Raw genomic sequence first — 14,617 nt, 5'->3', positions numbered from 1 at the left:
GCCATTTGAATCATTTGAACCGTATTGCACTCTGTTAATTTCCCATGCTGGGGTTATGAGCAGAAGTCTGTGCACACAAATGCTAACACAATGTTTCATTAACATGGTTAGGTTAGTGTCACAACATATCCTTATTGTTCAGACATGTAGTCTTTAATCATAACTGTCTAGATCCTCCCGCCCAACAGTCTCTCTTGCTCACTTCTTCCATGTGTGCACTACAATTGTGTATCCTGGTGGTCCCAAGATAATTGTGTTTAGCCAGCTTCATTAACACGTTATTGGCAGCTCCTTAGTCAGTCAGTCACCTTTTCTAGATTTATTAGTTCTACGCCAAAAGCCTTAGGAGCATTTAAGTTTCCCAGTAAAAGAAAACATAGTGTTAGTTGATCCGCTAGGTCCATATGTTTGAAAGGAGACAAATATTGCACAAGGTGTCATCTGCAGCATCTGGATTTGGACTGCAACTGCCTCTGATGTAGTGCTGAGAAAGAATTGCTCACTGAAGGTGTCTGAGCATACTAAAATTCAGACCCTTTGAGACACACTTTGTATTGACACAGTTTTTGTAATAAACATGAGTGATCAGGACGTTCATTTTCTAAAAAATATTGTTTCTTGAGTAGTATTGCATACTGATGAGTAGATAGCCATCACCCATCCAAGGTCGGTAAAGTATCCTTCACAGCTCTATTAAATTATCATCACATGTGACACCGACAGTGATGCTAAGAGAATGGCAGTACGGGTTACTTTCATCTTCCTTTCTTGTTACATCTTTGATGGAAGTACCATGTCTGTATTCATGTATTCAACTTTACATGAGGTGAGATCCACCTCAGCCAAAGATACCAGATCAGTTTTTGCTTTTCGTTTCTTCACCTTTTCCCTCTTATTTGCTCGGGCCTCCCTGTTTTAATTTCAATGACAGGGAATGATTTAAGCTACTCTATGGCCTGGTGCTCAATTTCAGCTATTGGCTGATATCAGGTTGTAGGCCTCCTGTTTCCTGAGGAGTGGACACTGGATGGTATCGTTTTACCAACTGATTCTGAACAAAGCCATTTCCTCTCCAGCTGTATCAGAGGAATGAAGTTCTCTGATATGAGTGGAACAGCGGCTGTCATAATGATAGGATGCAATTGTTCATACTGTTCCCTGGTGTCACAGTATTATAAGCAATCAATCTTCTTCTTTCTCTCTCTATTTTTTTCTATTCTCCATACTTCTGCTCCATATAGTAACACTTGTCTGACAATAATTTTATATATTCTTATAATGGTTGCCACTGACAGAAATTTGGATGATAATAATTTGTTAAGTGAATATGACACACTGCTGGCCGCTTTGATACTCACTTCAATTTTTTGTTACTCATAATTTCTGTTGTTCACTGCATCCCCAGATAATTCAACTCATCTTTTTCTTCAAACAAGTGGTTATCAATCTGCAGAGTTTTCTGATTTTTGTTTTGTAATTTCTTTGTACCCTCAAGAATTTTGTTTTATTGTCATTTCTCTATAATCCAATTTCCCTTTCTTTTTAACAGTATTCTTGCCAGGACTTTCAAGTTAGCTAGATTTTCAGAAATTAATGCCACATCTTCTGCAAAGGCAAATACATTCATTTACATTCCGATGCAAACTCCCTCTTCTGCTTTGCCTACTGTGCCCAGTGTTTGCTATATTATTATGTTGAACAAAATTGGTTATATTCCATCTCTTTGTCTAAATCATGTTTATAAGTTGACAGTCATGGGATATTCTTGTTCTGTTTTTACTATCCCTTTAGAGCCTTCCAATGCAACTTTCAAACAATTTCTAATCTTCTTCAGTATTCCAAACTTCATTTTCTCCCACAAATTTTCCCTGTTTATGTTATCATGGGCTTTCTTAAAATCAACAAAGAATATCACCATTACTTTGTTGTATTCCCAATATTTTGTTATAGCTTTTTTAGTACAAATATCTGATCACTGGTTGATCGATTATACGTAAGTCCCACTTATTTTTCAAATATTAGCTCTTTTAAATGTTATGTAATTGAAGATGAAGGGGGAAGAAAGGAAAAGAAAGAGAAGGAACTAATGATATCAGCTGCATCATAATTTTGTGCAGAGACAGCTGAGGATTCAAATCAGGGATCTCCTGCCTACTTGGCAGTAATGTTAACCACTACACCTTCTGGATACAGTGTTTATTGCAAATGCGCTGACTATCTCAGCATGCTCCACTGCTGACCTACATTCCCATCTAGCACCAGCTATCCACAGTCCCCGCCCATGTCCTAATTTTAGACTCCCACTGGAGGTCGAATGAAATGTGCATCTGCAATGAATGTTGTGGACTCATTGCCCACTGAGGCAAATAAATTATATGAATGCTAGGTGTCTGTTCTTTCTGATACGTACCAAAGAAAAGACACCACACATTCACATAACCTTTTAAATGTGGTTCCAATCTTTTCCAGAGAATCTTGGCAAACATGGGGGGGGGGGGGGGGGGGGGCTAGTCTGATTAATGAGAAGCCTCTATAATTTATGCGTTCTCATTTATTGCCCTTTCTATGATCATTTCTTTCCACTTAACTGGTATTCGAGACCTCACAAACTTTAAATCTCTCATTATTGAGGACTTTATAGTTTAATGTTGCATTGGTAAATCATGACCTTAAGTTTTTCTGATACTGCACTTCCTGCAAACACTATGATAAAGGTACCAAAATCATGACCTTAACATTTCTTGATATCTCCTCCCAACAAAAGGAGAAAGGTACCAGAACCTATTCCATTTCCTTTTAGATCTCTCTAGATGTGGCAGGTAAACTGGACTTCTTATGACTGACTGCCTAACATACTTCTACATGACAAATTTGGACATCAGATCCCTCTTGGACTGCATTGAATATGAAAATCAGTCATGTCTATCCCATAATAAGAGACCTGTAGAAGCGCTCGGGTCAACGCTGTGACTGCTATGAGTATAGGTCTGCTAAGGTTTAGTATTGCTACTGTGTATCACTATCCCCTTCGGCAGCCATCAGGTTAATGTACAGTGGGAAGGGTTTCTGGGAGTTCAATTTTATGCTCTGTGACAGAATACATATGGGGAGTAGAAGACTGAGAGGTCTCAGGAATTACTTCAAGCAATGGGGAACACCCACTTAGTTTCATGGCCACCCCTTGCAATACAAAGTTGGGTAAATAAACAATAACTAGGACCTTAAAACACTAACTGCTTCTACTATTTTTTGTTTACGGAAAATAAATTGCAGAGCTTTGGAATTCAAAAACTAGTCAGTGGAGTTGGAAGAGGAGTTTAAGATCAAAGATTGTTTGGGTTAGGTTGGGTATAGACTTCATTGCAAAATCAGAAAATCAACAATAACATTACAGATACAAGACTCATTTTAAAAACAAAGAGAAGATACTCCAGGGAAATCATTCACCCCTACACACCAATGTGCTCACATTCTGATGAAGAGGTAGAACAGCTCAATGAAGAGTAACAAAAAAAATCCCACTGCAATGTAATAGCAGAAAAAAAAAGAAAAACTGCAGAATGATTCTTCCCTCGAAATTATGGGTATGGTACCAGAAATGATGGAGACCATATACTAACAGCATTTGCCAAACACATTCATTCAGAATAAAAAGATACAGTGGTTAAATTACATGTTGAGTATCACTGAAATTTTAATACTGAACATTGCAGTCCAGAAATTAGTTATGATATCACATTGGTAATGTGATTTTAACTGAAACAGTCCATGTTTCTATCGTGAGGGAGCAGTACATGCAGTCTATGGCAACCATGTCATCTGTAAACGTTGAAATACCTGTGCTGCGTGTCATTATGAGAGTTGTGTTGGTTCAGGATGATTCGGACAGCAATACATACAGTCAGAGGCTCCGTATAGTCACCCTAACAGAGCATGGAGTGAGACTGTTGGGCATTGCAGTGAATGTTGCTGTGAGTCAAAGTGAAGTCTGTAGAAATTGGAAGAAGTTTCTAATGACAGGATCAGTTGAGGATCATCACAGAAGTGGTCACAGAAGAAAAATGACAGGTGTCCAGGACCAATATCTGTACATAATAGGCAGAAACCCTCAACACAATGCTAAACATCTCCAGCTACGGTTCCAAACAGCTACAGGAGTGCAGTTGTCAACACAAACAATACAAAATAGGCTCTATCAGCAGGGATTACATGCCAGAAGACCTCTCAAAGCTCCTCCTCTGATTCATGTTTGGAGAGGGGCTCGTATTGCATGAATGAAACCACACAGGTTGCAGTGGAACACAATGCTCTCTTTCTGATGAGAACCATATCAGGCTTTAAAATGTGTTTGCTTATTTTTCTTTTATTACAACTATAGCTCGCAGAAGAAAATCAGTTTTGTTTCCTATTATGTCCACTACTGTTAAAAGAGAAAGTGACAGTTTCAGGCAAACTGGGATAGAATACAACAAGCTAAATAGCACACAACTCCTTGTAAATGACTTTAAGAGGATGTGAGAAGATAAAATGAAAATATGACAAGAGAAGCAATTGAAAACAATAAAATTATGATGAAAACATGGAATCCTTACAATTCATAAAGGAAATTATAGAATGAGCGGTTAAAGTCTAGATCAGGGCCAGTGGCAGTCATGGTGGTGTTCCCCAAATGCTTATAGGATGGCAATGTGTTGGTTTTGCATACCAATGGGATGCTACTTTCATGTAACCAATGAGAAGTGAGGAACAAAGCAATATTTCTAGCGCCAAATTGAAATAATTTTATTGTTCACTGTTTATTTGTGGTTTTCTTCAGATTTTTTTTTTCTGGCTACAGCTATGAATTCTATTAATTGGAATGCTCAGTGATTTGGTGATCTATGGTGAAGTAGTATGTCACATGGTTTAATTGATGATGATGATTGGTTTGTGGGGCACTCAACTGCGCTGTTATCAGCACCTGTACAAATTCCCAACCTTTGCTCAGTCCAATCTTGCCACTTTCATCTCGAGGCAGGTGAAAATCCCTGACCCCGCCGGGAATCGAACTCGGTGATTTAATTGTGAAATAACAAAAATCTATTAAGTGTGATGGCGAAATGATCTAAAAATGTCAAAGGTTACTATCAAGAGCATAGTACATCAAAGGCTGCCATTTTTCATACGTTGTGTCTAGAAGAAGTGCTGGTTTGTTGGAAGCAATTAAAAATTGGCACAGTTCTGCAGTTTACATATTTGTGTGTTTGTATGTGCAGATTTAAGTTTATATCCTTTGAAATGGACATCGCTAAGCACATTGCTGGTAACTGTAGACAATTTTTAAGAGATATTCATGTAGAAGTGTGCTGTAGGTGTACAAATGGGATAATACAAATTTTCTGGATATAATTAAAGATAACATTTTGCCAGACAACAATAACTTCTCCCTGTTTCTTTTTTTAATATAAGTGCCTGAGAGATGAAGGTCTTCAGTACCTCAAAGTCAACTACAAATTGACTTTTAAGGATGCCATGACAGGTGCTCATACCAATATCACAGAGGGCATATGGGCTGCTATCTGTCAGTCACTGCATGTCACAAGGCAGTGCTAGGCATTTTTTGATACCTACTGGTCTGAATGGGTGTGGAGAAAGCAGAACTGAAACGAATCAGATAATTTCTCTCTCTCTCTCTCTTTTCTGAGAGTAGCTGCCTTAGTTTACAATTCATATGACTAAAATTTCTTCCAGATTCTTTTTTGCTTTTTTTATTCACAATTCTTATTCCTACAACAAGCAGCAGTTCTATTAATAATATTGGTTTCCACAAATATCTAACATTTTTTCCCAATTATGATACTATTATGAGGTTGTCGTCACACTGGAGCGTGGCAGTTTGGTTGTGAGTTGGCAAGGCTAACAAGTTAGAAAACTGAAGAACCTAGCTGTGGTGAAAGACTGCTCTTAGCCTAACCTGAGATCTATGTTTGGCTGGACTGCGACAGTTTGGTTGTGAGTTGGTGAAGCCAATAATTCCGAAAGCTAAAAACCTACTTGTGTTTAAAGACTGAGCTGTGGCTTAACCCAAAGTCTAGGTCAGGTTGGAATGTTACAGTGAAAGTCAATAACTTTTGTTGGCACAAATATTTCATTTTTTTTTTTTTTTTTTTTTTTTTTTTTTTTTTTTTTTTTCCTGAACATGTCACGAATTATGAGGATGTGGTTAGGTTAAGACCTAAGAACATAGCATACATTGCTGTCAGTGAAAGCAACAGCAATTAAATTAATGATCTTGTTTGTCACAAACATTTATCTGTTTCTTCCAAATGTATTACAGTTTCCGAGGTTGTGGTATACCAAGATGAGGAAGCTATAATATCCGTAAGTCTCTTGCTTCCAAACACATTACCATGTGGGACAGTGCAACTGTCAGCCCACTGGACTCGCATTCGGGAGGATAAACCACTTAAGGTAAATGTCAAGATAGTTCCTTCGAAGGGCACCGCCACTTTTCTTCTCCATATTTCCCTAACCTGAGCTTGTGCTCTGTCTCTAATTAACTCACTGTTGATGGGATGTTAAACACTAATCTCCTCCTCCTACTCCTCCAAACACATTGTCTGTCAGCTGCCCTCTCAACAACACCATAGAACCAGCAGCTGACACACCCTGTTTTGTTCCTATCATCCCTCATGGTGAGGGCTGACACACTGCTGCACAAAACATATAAGTGCACCATTGGTCCTAATAGAGACTTTTACAGAATGAGGCAATGAGTGGAATGTAAATAATTTAAGGATTAAAGGTAAAAATACACAGAATAGAAAAGGTGGTGAGCCATCAAACGACTCATAAACAGTATTGAGAACTCTGATAGCAACATTGTTACACCTACTCCTTAAATTATCTTTGATCGAACGCCAATGAATACATTAACTATGCCCGTGCTAATGCTGCTGAAATGTTCGCCTCTTGTGCTGATAAACTTCAACAACAAATGGAAGACCTTTATAGAGCTGGATTGAAAGTATGCCTGAAAATAAATTATAATGAGCCTAAAATTACTCATCATCAACAATCAGATCTAGTACAAATTAACAATGACATCACAGAATCAGTTGCTGTTATTTTGTATTTAAAATGGTTGAGTGAACAACTTAAGACAGAGCAAATTAAATGAATACAAGAGTAAAAATAGCCTGAAGAGCATTTGATAAAGTACAGTTTTCAACCCCCCCATGAACCATGGACCTTGCCGTTGGTGGGGAGGCTTGCGTGCCTCATCGATACAGATAGCCGTACCATAGGTACAACCATAACGGAGGGGTATCTGTTGAGAGGCCAGACAAACGTGTGGTTCCTGAAGAGGGGCAGCAGCCTTTTCAGTAGCTGCAAGGGCAACAGTCTGGATGATTGACTGATCTGGCCTTGTAACAATAACCAAAACGGCCTTGCTGTGCTGGTACTGCGAACGGCTGAAAGCAAGGGGAAACTACGGCCGTAATTTTTCCCGAGGGCATGCAGCTTTACTTTTTACTATACAGTTTTCAAAAAGATTCAATTGTCTTGGAAACAGAAAAGTATCAGTCACTGTATTTTACAATAATGACGTATTGACAATTAGTGTGACAACTATTTAAAAAAAAAAAAAAGAGAGAGAGAGAGAGAGAGATTTTCAATAAATTATATATACGTCCAATCATTTGGCTGTATACATCATTTACTGAAAGTTTATTAACGGTTGCTGCTGTCAGCCATATTTAAAATTGTGTAAACAATTTAGAGTTGTGCTGTGGAGATTGAAGAAATGCATTTGGAGATTACCGGCAAAGACATGAAAGCAAAAGAATGATCAGGAAACAGAGTGAACTGGAAGATATTGTTACTACAGTACAATAATAAAAATGAAATGGAGGTTGGTACAACATGTAGTCAGGTCAATGGATGCTGGATTCCAAATGATAAAAAAGTCTGAGGACACGATGGTGAAAGATGGTTAGATGACAGTAGAAACATACGGTAACAACATGGATGCATGTATTTAATGACTGTAATGCACACAAAAACCGAGCGAGGTGGCGCAGTGGTTAGCACACTGGACTCGCATTCGGGAGGACGACGGTTCAATCCCGTCTCCAGCCATCCTGATTTAGGTTTTCCGTGATTTCCCTAAATCGTTTCAGGCAAATGCCGGGATGGTTCCTTTGAAAGGGCACGGCCGATTTCCTTCCCAACCCTTCCCTAACCCGAGCTTGCACTCCGTCTCTAATGACCTCGTTGTCGACGGGACGTTAAACACTAACCACCACCACCAGCACACAAAAGTCTACAGGAGGTCACTATCTAGCAGTGAATATCAAATTCCTGGTGCTGTTGTTGATGAATTGATGTGGTTAAAACATGTAGGCCTAGATAAACTCAATAATCAAGTCTGGCTGGAACCCTAAAAATGTTATGTGATGATTCCATTATGGCCTGTGTGAAATCTTTCATTCAGACTGTGCTTAGGTGTGCAACAAGATGAATATACAGTATTCTGGAACTGGAAATTATGTATGTACTGTGAAATGAGCACATGTATGTAACTGAAAGGAGCAGATGAACTTTTACATTTTTATACTCATTAGATGAAATCTCTCCCCTACAGACTTGTCTGCGCATCGTGACCAACAGTAAGTAGTTTCATATCAATTTATCTACTAATTCACTGGATTTGAAACCAGTAGGTAGGTCAAATAGGAAATCTATGTAGCCTCTGGTTCTTCTTGTGCATGTTGTATACCTTTACAATTCGGTGGTAGTTCCTAGCACTTCGGCCTCATACAGTTCTCATAGGTTTTTGCCCACGAAAGTCACAACACCAAAATTCTGTATGACTATCAAGATATCAAAACTGAAATTGCTTCCTAATGATCACTATACAAAGTGCAATTTCTATACCTCACTCATTTTCATTATATAATCAATATACGCGACTTCGGAGTACCAATGCGCTGCACCCAATTCTATAACGTAGCCTAATCAATTATAAAGTAGTCGAGTATCCTATTTCAGCTCGTCAGGATAGTTCGTGTCAGTTCATGCATAATTTATGCTTACCCCATTTTCCTTCGACTGTGGTCATCATAATCACGAAAGTAGCCGCGAAAATAACAAACTCTGAATCATTAATAAATAACAGAGTCTACGGCTAGTATCGCTTGTACTGTCCACTTCTTTCCATGTCAGGTTACGTACCGCAACTTCTGTCCGAATCATTAACGCTTGCAGTCTGCTGTGCCGGCAGCTTAAAGTATTAGTAACGCGAAATATTGATATGAACTCACGCATTACATGTCTCAAACACCAGTAAGACTTGTTTATTAGCCTATTTTATTTATCGCTGGTTTTTATACGGCACATAACGAAATTGAAATAGAGCATATTACGAACTCATTGTTCCTTCATGCCGTATAATTACAGGTGTTGTTCGATTATAGGTTTATTAGATCGTAGCAGAACGATTTTCTACTCTACACCAAAACTGCGCACCTTTTCCATGCTCCTAATAGTTATTTGTAAGGTATAGACGTAGATACAACTTCAGTAAGTTAACTACGTGTTGTCTGCCCCCTTATATAATAACTGAATCAGATTTTAACAAATAAACAAGATCACAAAAAAAAAGATGGCAAATTAACAATTATCCATCCTGTACCTCTCCTCCGCCTGGGGCGTGTGGTAGGTCCAAAAAGGATGAAAGCCCCAACAACTATCACTAATCCTAGTCCAGATATCAGTATTACTTTCTCAGTATCCATTAGCACGTAACATTAAGGAAACTATATATTCAAACATGCATTTCATCGCAAAAAATTGTAGTGTCAGTGGATGACGAACTAAAATACATTAATTTTCCTTTCAGCAGACACATCTTATTTATATAAACACAAACACACTAACAAGCCTCCAAAGAGTACACACAGATACTACACAATTCAGTGTAAGCACCAGTGTTGATAGACACGGAAATCGATGAATCGCCAGGAGACTCGATAGTTATGATGAGATGGTGACGATGACGTCCCATACTCTAAGGAATGTAGGGGAAGATGCGCAAGACCCGTACCGCCGACTAGCGATGATGATGAAGATGTGCACAAAAATGGTTAAATCAGCGCAGTAATCATCGAATTGGTCTTGGAATCACAAATGTTCATCAGTACACTCATTACCGCCTATGCGAAATTCTTCTACGAATCCGCCAGAAAATCTTAGGGAACAAGTTTTTGGTTCATCAGTGGACACTGGCGGATTTCCTGCATAAGATATACGGTACTTCATTTCGGCACACTCAAGACCTTGCGTTTTTAGACGAAACTACTGAGCCGGATGGGCATTGCAACAAGCTGCTTCCATATGCACTGCAGAAACCATTGTAATAAGGGACTACACACAAGCAGCGACACCATATCGATTATCAGAAATACCTAGATAATTCTTAAAATACTATTTATTTATTTTCTCTGTTTGTTCAAAGGAGTTATTTCTCAAAATTTCTGGTCAGTGTACTTTTACTGTTCGCTGTAAACACTTCTTTTTCAGTTGTAGTTGCATCCGGCACCATAATAAATGAGCCAGGACTTACACTCTACTACGATCGCAAATAACGTCCAGCTTTGCCAAGAGGAGACTCCATTTTTGCATGTTGGTCTGGCAACATGACACTCCCACCTTCACCCACTTCACAAGACAGGGGAAGTCACAACCAGTAATAGACTTTTCTTTTGCAGAAATGTTTGGTTTTTCTACTTTCGTCCTTCATATCTCCAACTGGTGGCTCTTATATCATCTAGCATCCAAGTACTTTATAGGAAACTTTTGCTATACTGTGGATTTCTCCCAGGATTCCTACCTTCGCCTTCCCCACATATGATAGTGTGCTATCTCTGAACACATGAGGACAAGCTGTGTCAATGATAAATTGAAGATTTTACTCAGTAGTTAGCTTTAGACAGAGATCAATGCTAATAAGTTGGCAGAGCTAATGCATTAGACTTGGCTTGTGTATAATCATTCTTTATCAGTGCACTGTACTTAGTAGCAGATACACACAATGACATAACAAACATTTATAGCATTCTTGGATTGGCACCCTTTATCCTGCCCTGTACTTCAGTCATCTAATTAAGTTGCCCCGGCATAAACATTAGCTTCAATGCTAATACAGTGCTACCTGAAGGCCAGAAAGTGGTTCCAGAGACAAACTTAGATATTTAAGGTGTGGCAAATGCTGTTACTGATTCACCTATTCATCACATCTAGTTTTCGTCCCACTCCTGTGTGACTGACATGGAAAATACAGAACTGTGTTCGCAGGGTTTGGCTGCAGGTGGTTAGCCTCATAAAATAGGCAGAGTGATTAAAAAAGTATGTGTCAGTTGCTTTTCTATCTCTGAGAATCTCAAGCTTTCTGCTACGACTATTTTATCGCCAACACACATGAGTTTCCATATGTGAGCTGGAATTCATTAATCATCTACGAATATACAAACGAATGCTGGCGCTATGGCTCTCCTTTGTTTCAATTATTCTTCTGGTTCCTCCACCTACTACTTTTCCCCATAGGTTGAACCCAAATTTCCTGTTACAAAGGGAATGTTCCATTTAAGTATGCCCCATTTTCAGTGTCATTATTTCAGTTTTGCAGAACACCAAATCATTCCTAATATGAGAAGCGCATTGGGCTGGAATATCCTGTGTTTTGGCAACTATGGTTGTACAGTGGGTGCATGAGTACCGGTACTGACCATCATGTCATTGTGTTATGGAATACGGTGTACGCCCTATGACCTACATGTTTTTCTAAAGTGCGAGTTGTTCACTGTGCACCCATTATACGCATGCACTTTCTAAGAAGACTCTCAGTGAGGTGGCTGATTAAATATTTAAATAAACAGAAATCAAATAACATTCATTAGTATTAAATGTTTCTGATTGCTACTAGATTTAAAGAACTCAAATTAGATCCCCAGTCAGTCCTAGGGTTTTTATCTGCCTCTTATTCCTTCTTTCAGACCTGGCTATGTTTGTTAGTGTGAAAAACGACGAACTCCATCAAGGATAGGAGTCCATGTTAAACTGTAGGTTACCCTATAACTGTCTGGAAAGTCAGTTTAAGTATCGGAAGAAGGTAAGTGTGCACCACACCAAATAGGACAATGCTTATGGTGTTTAAACCAACCTTTGTGTTGATGGCAGCCTTACATTGTTTTTTACTTGAGCACAACAAACATGAATTCAGACACAACTGTAGTGTATCTACAAAACTGAAAGCTGAAGTGACATGCTGAGTTAACGAGCTCTCAAATGTTGTGCGTATTTCATTGTGGTATCATCTTATTTGTTGAGATGTCTGACCATTCACTGTCCAAAGTTGGTAACGAAAGCAGTATACCGATAAGGAGCAATCAATTTCAAATGGTACAGTTATTTTAATCACTCACTTTGCCACAACTCTTCTTAGAGGCACCAGTGGCTTGTATTCAATGGGCGCCAGGTAAGTATTGTTCACCCAGAACATAAGCACAAACTGAAAACATTGGTGAAACTAATGACAGCATTTAAAGTTTAAAAGCATTTGGTTCTTCACATGGTGCCAACAAACATAACATTATGCAATGTTTTTGCAATAGTGCAGATGATCTCTTGTGATTCTCAGCAAACTTTGTAAGTTAGTGCACATTGCTCTCTCAGGAGACACCATCTTACATATAACGCTTGTGTGAGAGGGTTTGCATGCTCCTATGATGTGGAAGGCAACACTGGCAGTAGTGTAGCTATTGGTAGCAGCACTCAAACTGGTTGGGTCTCAGTGGAGGAGTCAGATTAAGTTTGTCTCACAACACCCTTTTTTCCTTTATTCTATTCTGATTCTTCATATTGTTTTGGAGGTATGGACTTTTTAAGTATGGCCATACAATTCGTACAGGGGAAGGATATCTCCAATCTAAATCTCAGAATTGATAGGCATTTCTGTTATTTGTGATGAATGATGGCTGTATAAGCCTCCTTTCATTAGTGATTAATCTACATTAATCAAGATTCTAATATCATCTGCAAAGGAAAGTGCCCTCCTGTGAACAGAATGGGCAAGGTGTGTGTGAACTTTAGTTCATATTTTGGCAAGCTTCCTTTAACTACCTCTTCTCTAGTTCCACAGAGAATCCATAGTTAGGTAATATCTGTGAGTCTGATAGAATGGATTGGTGCAGGAAGACAGTTCAATATGAGGGCCATTACCATTGCGCATTAACTTTGTGTCAGGGACTCATTTTTAATCACTCATCCTGATTGACCGACTGTAGACACAGTAAACGAACCAAGTACTCTCATAAGTTTTGTCGGCCACGTCTTAGGATTTTCGTATTCAGCGAGCTTTTGTGATGCGGTCGGTAAGGGGTGTTCAGGTGGTATGGTTCAAGTCATAGTGGGAGGCGATGTGGTCAGCCATAGCATGGTCTGCAGTTAGTTCTGCATCTGTCATTGACAGTGCTGGATTATGTGTAGGCGGTGGCTAGAGTAGTGGGGCAGTTGCAGCCAGCGAGCTGGTTGGAGAGGTAGCTGGTAGAGTGATCATAAGCTCTCCTGTCAGGGAAATTCGTGAGGACCCAACTGCAAAATCCACTGTTGTCGGTGGGCAGATGGACTGAGCGTGACTAGTAGCAATTGGCGAAATCATCGAGTCCAGGCCAATATGAGTGGCTTCTACCCAGACTTCTGTGGAAACTAGTTTGACCATGACATCATCTGGTTGAAAGTCATGGATAGTGACTGTGATCATTTTTGGATTGTTGGACCCTGATCCAGTCATATGCCAGATGTCAGAATTGTTGCTGTCCTGAAAGTTGTTGGAATCCTCCCTGATGACGAGGGTCCACAAAGATTTCAGCATGTTGGTGGAGACTCTCATAATGTTGCCACTTATGTCAATATCAGATGTGTACCTGTCACGTTTCAACACTTGGAATGGTCCATTCGATGGAGGCTGTAAGACCAGCAGCATGATATTGTCACAGAGCATAACATATGAGGGGCATTTGAAAAGTCCGTGCAAAAATAAACACTACTTACGTGTTTGGGGTAAACCTTTTTTATTTTTCGACCTAGTCTCCTTTTAGACTTATACACTTTGTCCAACGCTGTTCTAATTTGTTGATCCCATCCGAATAATAGGAATTGTCCAAGTCTGTAAAATAGGTACTAGTTGCAGGAATCACTTCCTCGTTCGAATAAAATCTTTGTCCCGCCAGCCATTTCTTCAAATTGGGGAACAAATAGTAGTCCGATGGAGCCAAGTCTGGAGAATAGGGGGAATGTGACACGAGTTGGAATCCTATTTCCATTAATTTTGCGACCACAACTGCTGGGGTATGTGCTGGTACATAGTTGTGATGGGAAAGGACTTTTTTGTGGTCCAATCGTCGGCGTTTTTCTTGCAGCTGGGTTTTCAAACGGTCCAATAACGATGAATAATATGCACCTGTAATAGTTTTACCCTTTTCCAGATAGTCGATGAAGATTATCCCTTGCAAATCCCAAAAGACAGTCGCCATAACCTTTCCAGCCGAAGGAGTGGTCTTCGTCTTTTTTGGTGCAG

At 39.3% G+C, this 14,617-nt stretch overlaps 1 protein-coding gene across 2 annotated transcripts in view; it reads right to left on the bottom strand.

Annotated features, from left to right (window-relative positions):
• The window catches only part of LOC126245812 (ubiquitin carboxyl-terminal hydrolase 30), a 123,108-nt gene extending 113,176 nt beyond the window's left edge, over window positions 1-9,932 (bottom strand). Inside the window, exon 1 of one of the 2 annotated variants that reach the window (XM_049948346.1) lies at window positions 9,677-9,932. In XM_049948346.1, the coding sequence (XP_049804303.1) occupies window positions 9,677-9,779 (103 nt within the window). In that variant the 5' untranslated portion in view covers window positions 9,780-9,932. Of the gene's footprint in view, window positions 1-9,078; window positions 9,214-9,676 lie in introns of those variants that run through there. The other variant, XM_049948347.1, reaches the window with a different exon arrangement.
• Window positions 9,933-14,617: the final 4,685 nt, after the last annotated feature.

This window comes from Schistocerca nitens, chromosome 1 (assembly GCF_023898315.1).
Source record: "Schistocerca nitens isolate TAMUIC-IGC-003100 chromosome 1, iqSchNite1.1, whole genome shotgun sequence".
Lineage (NCBI taxonomy): Eukaryota > Metazoa > Arthropoda > Insecta > Orthoptera > Acrididae > Schistocerca > Schistocerca nitens.
Note: the sequence above shows the minus strand (reverse complement) of the source record. Positions and strands in the feature narration are given on the sequence as shown.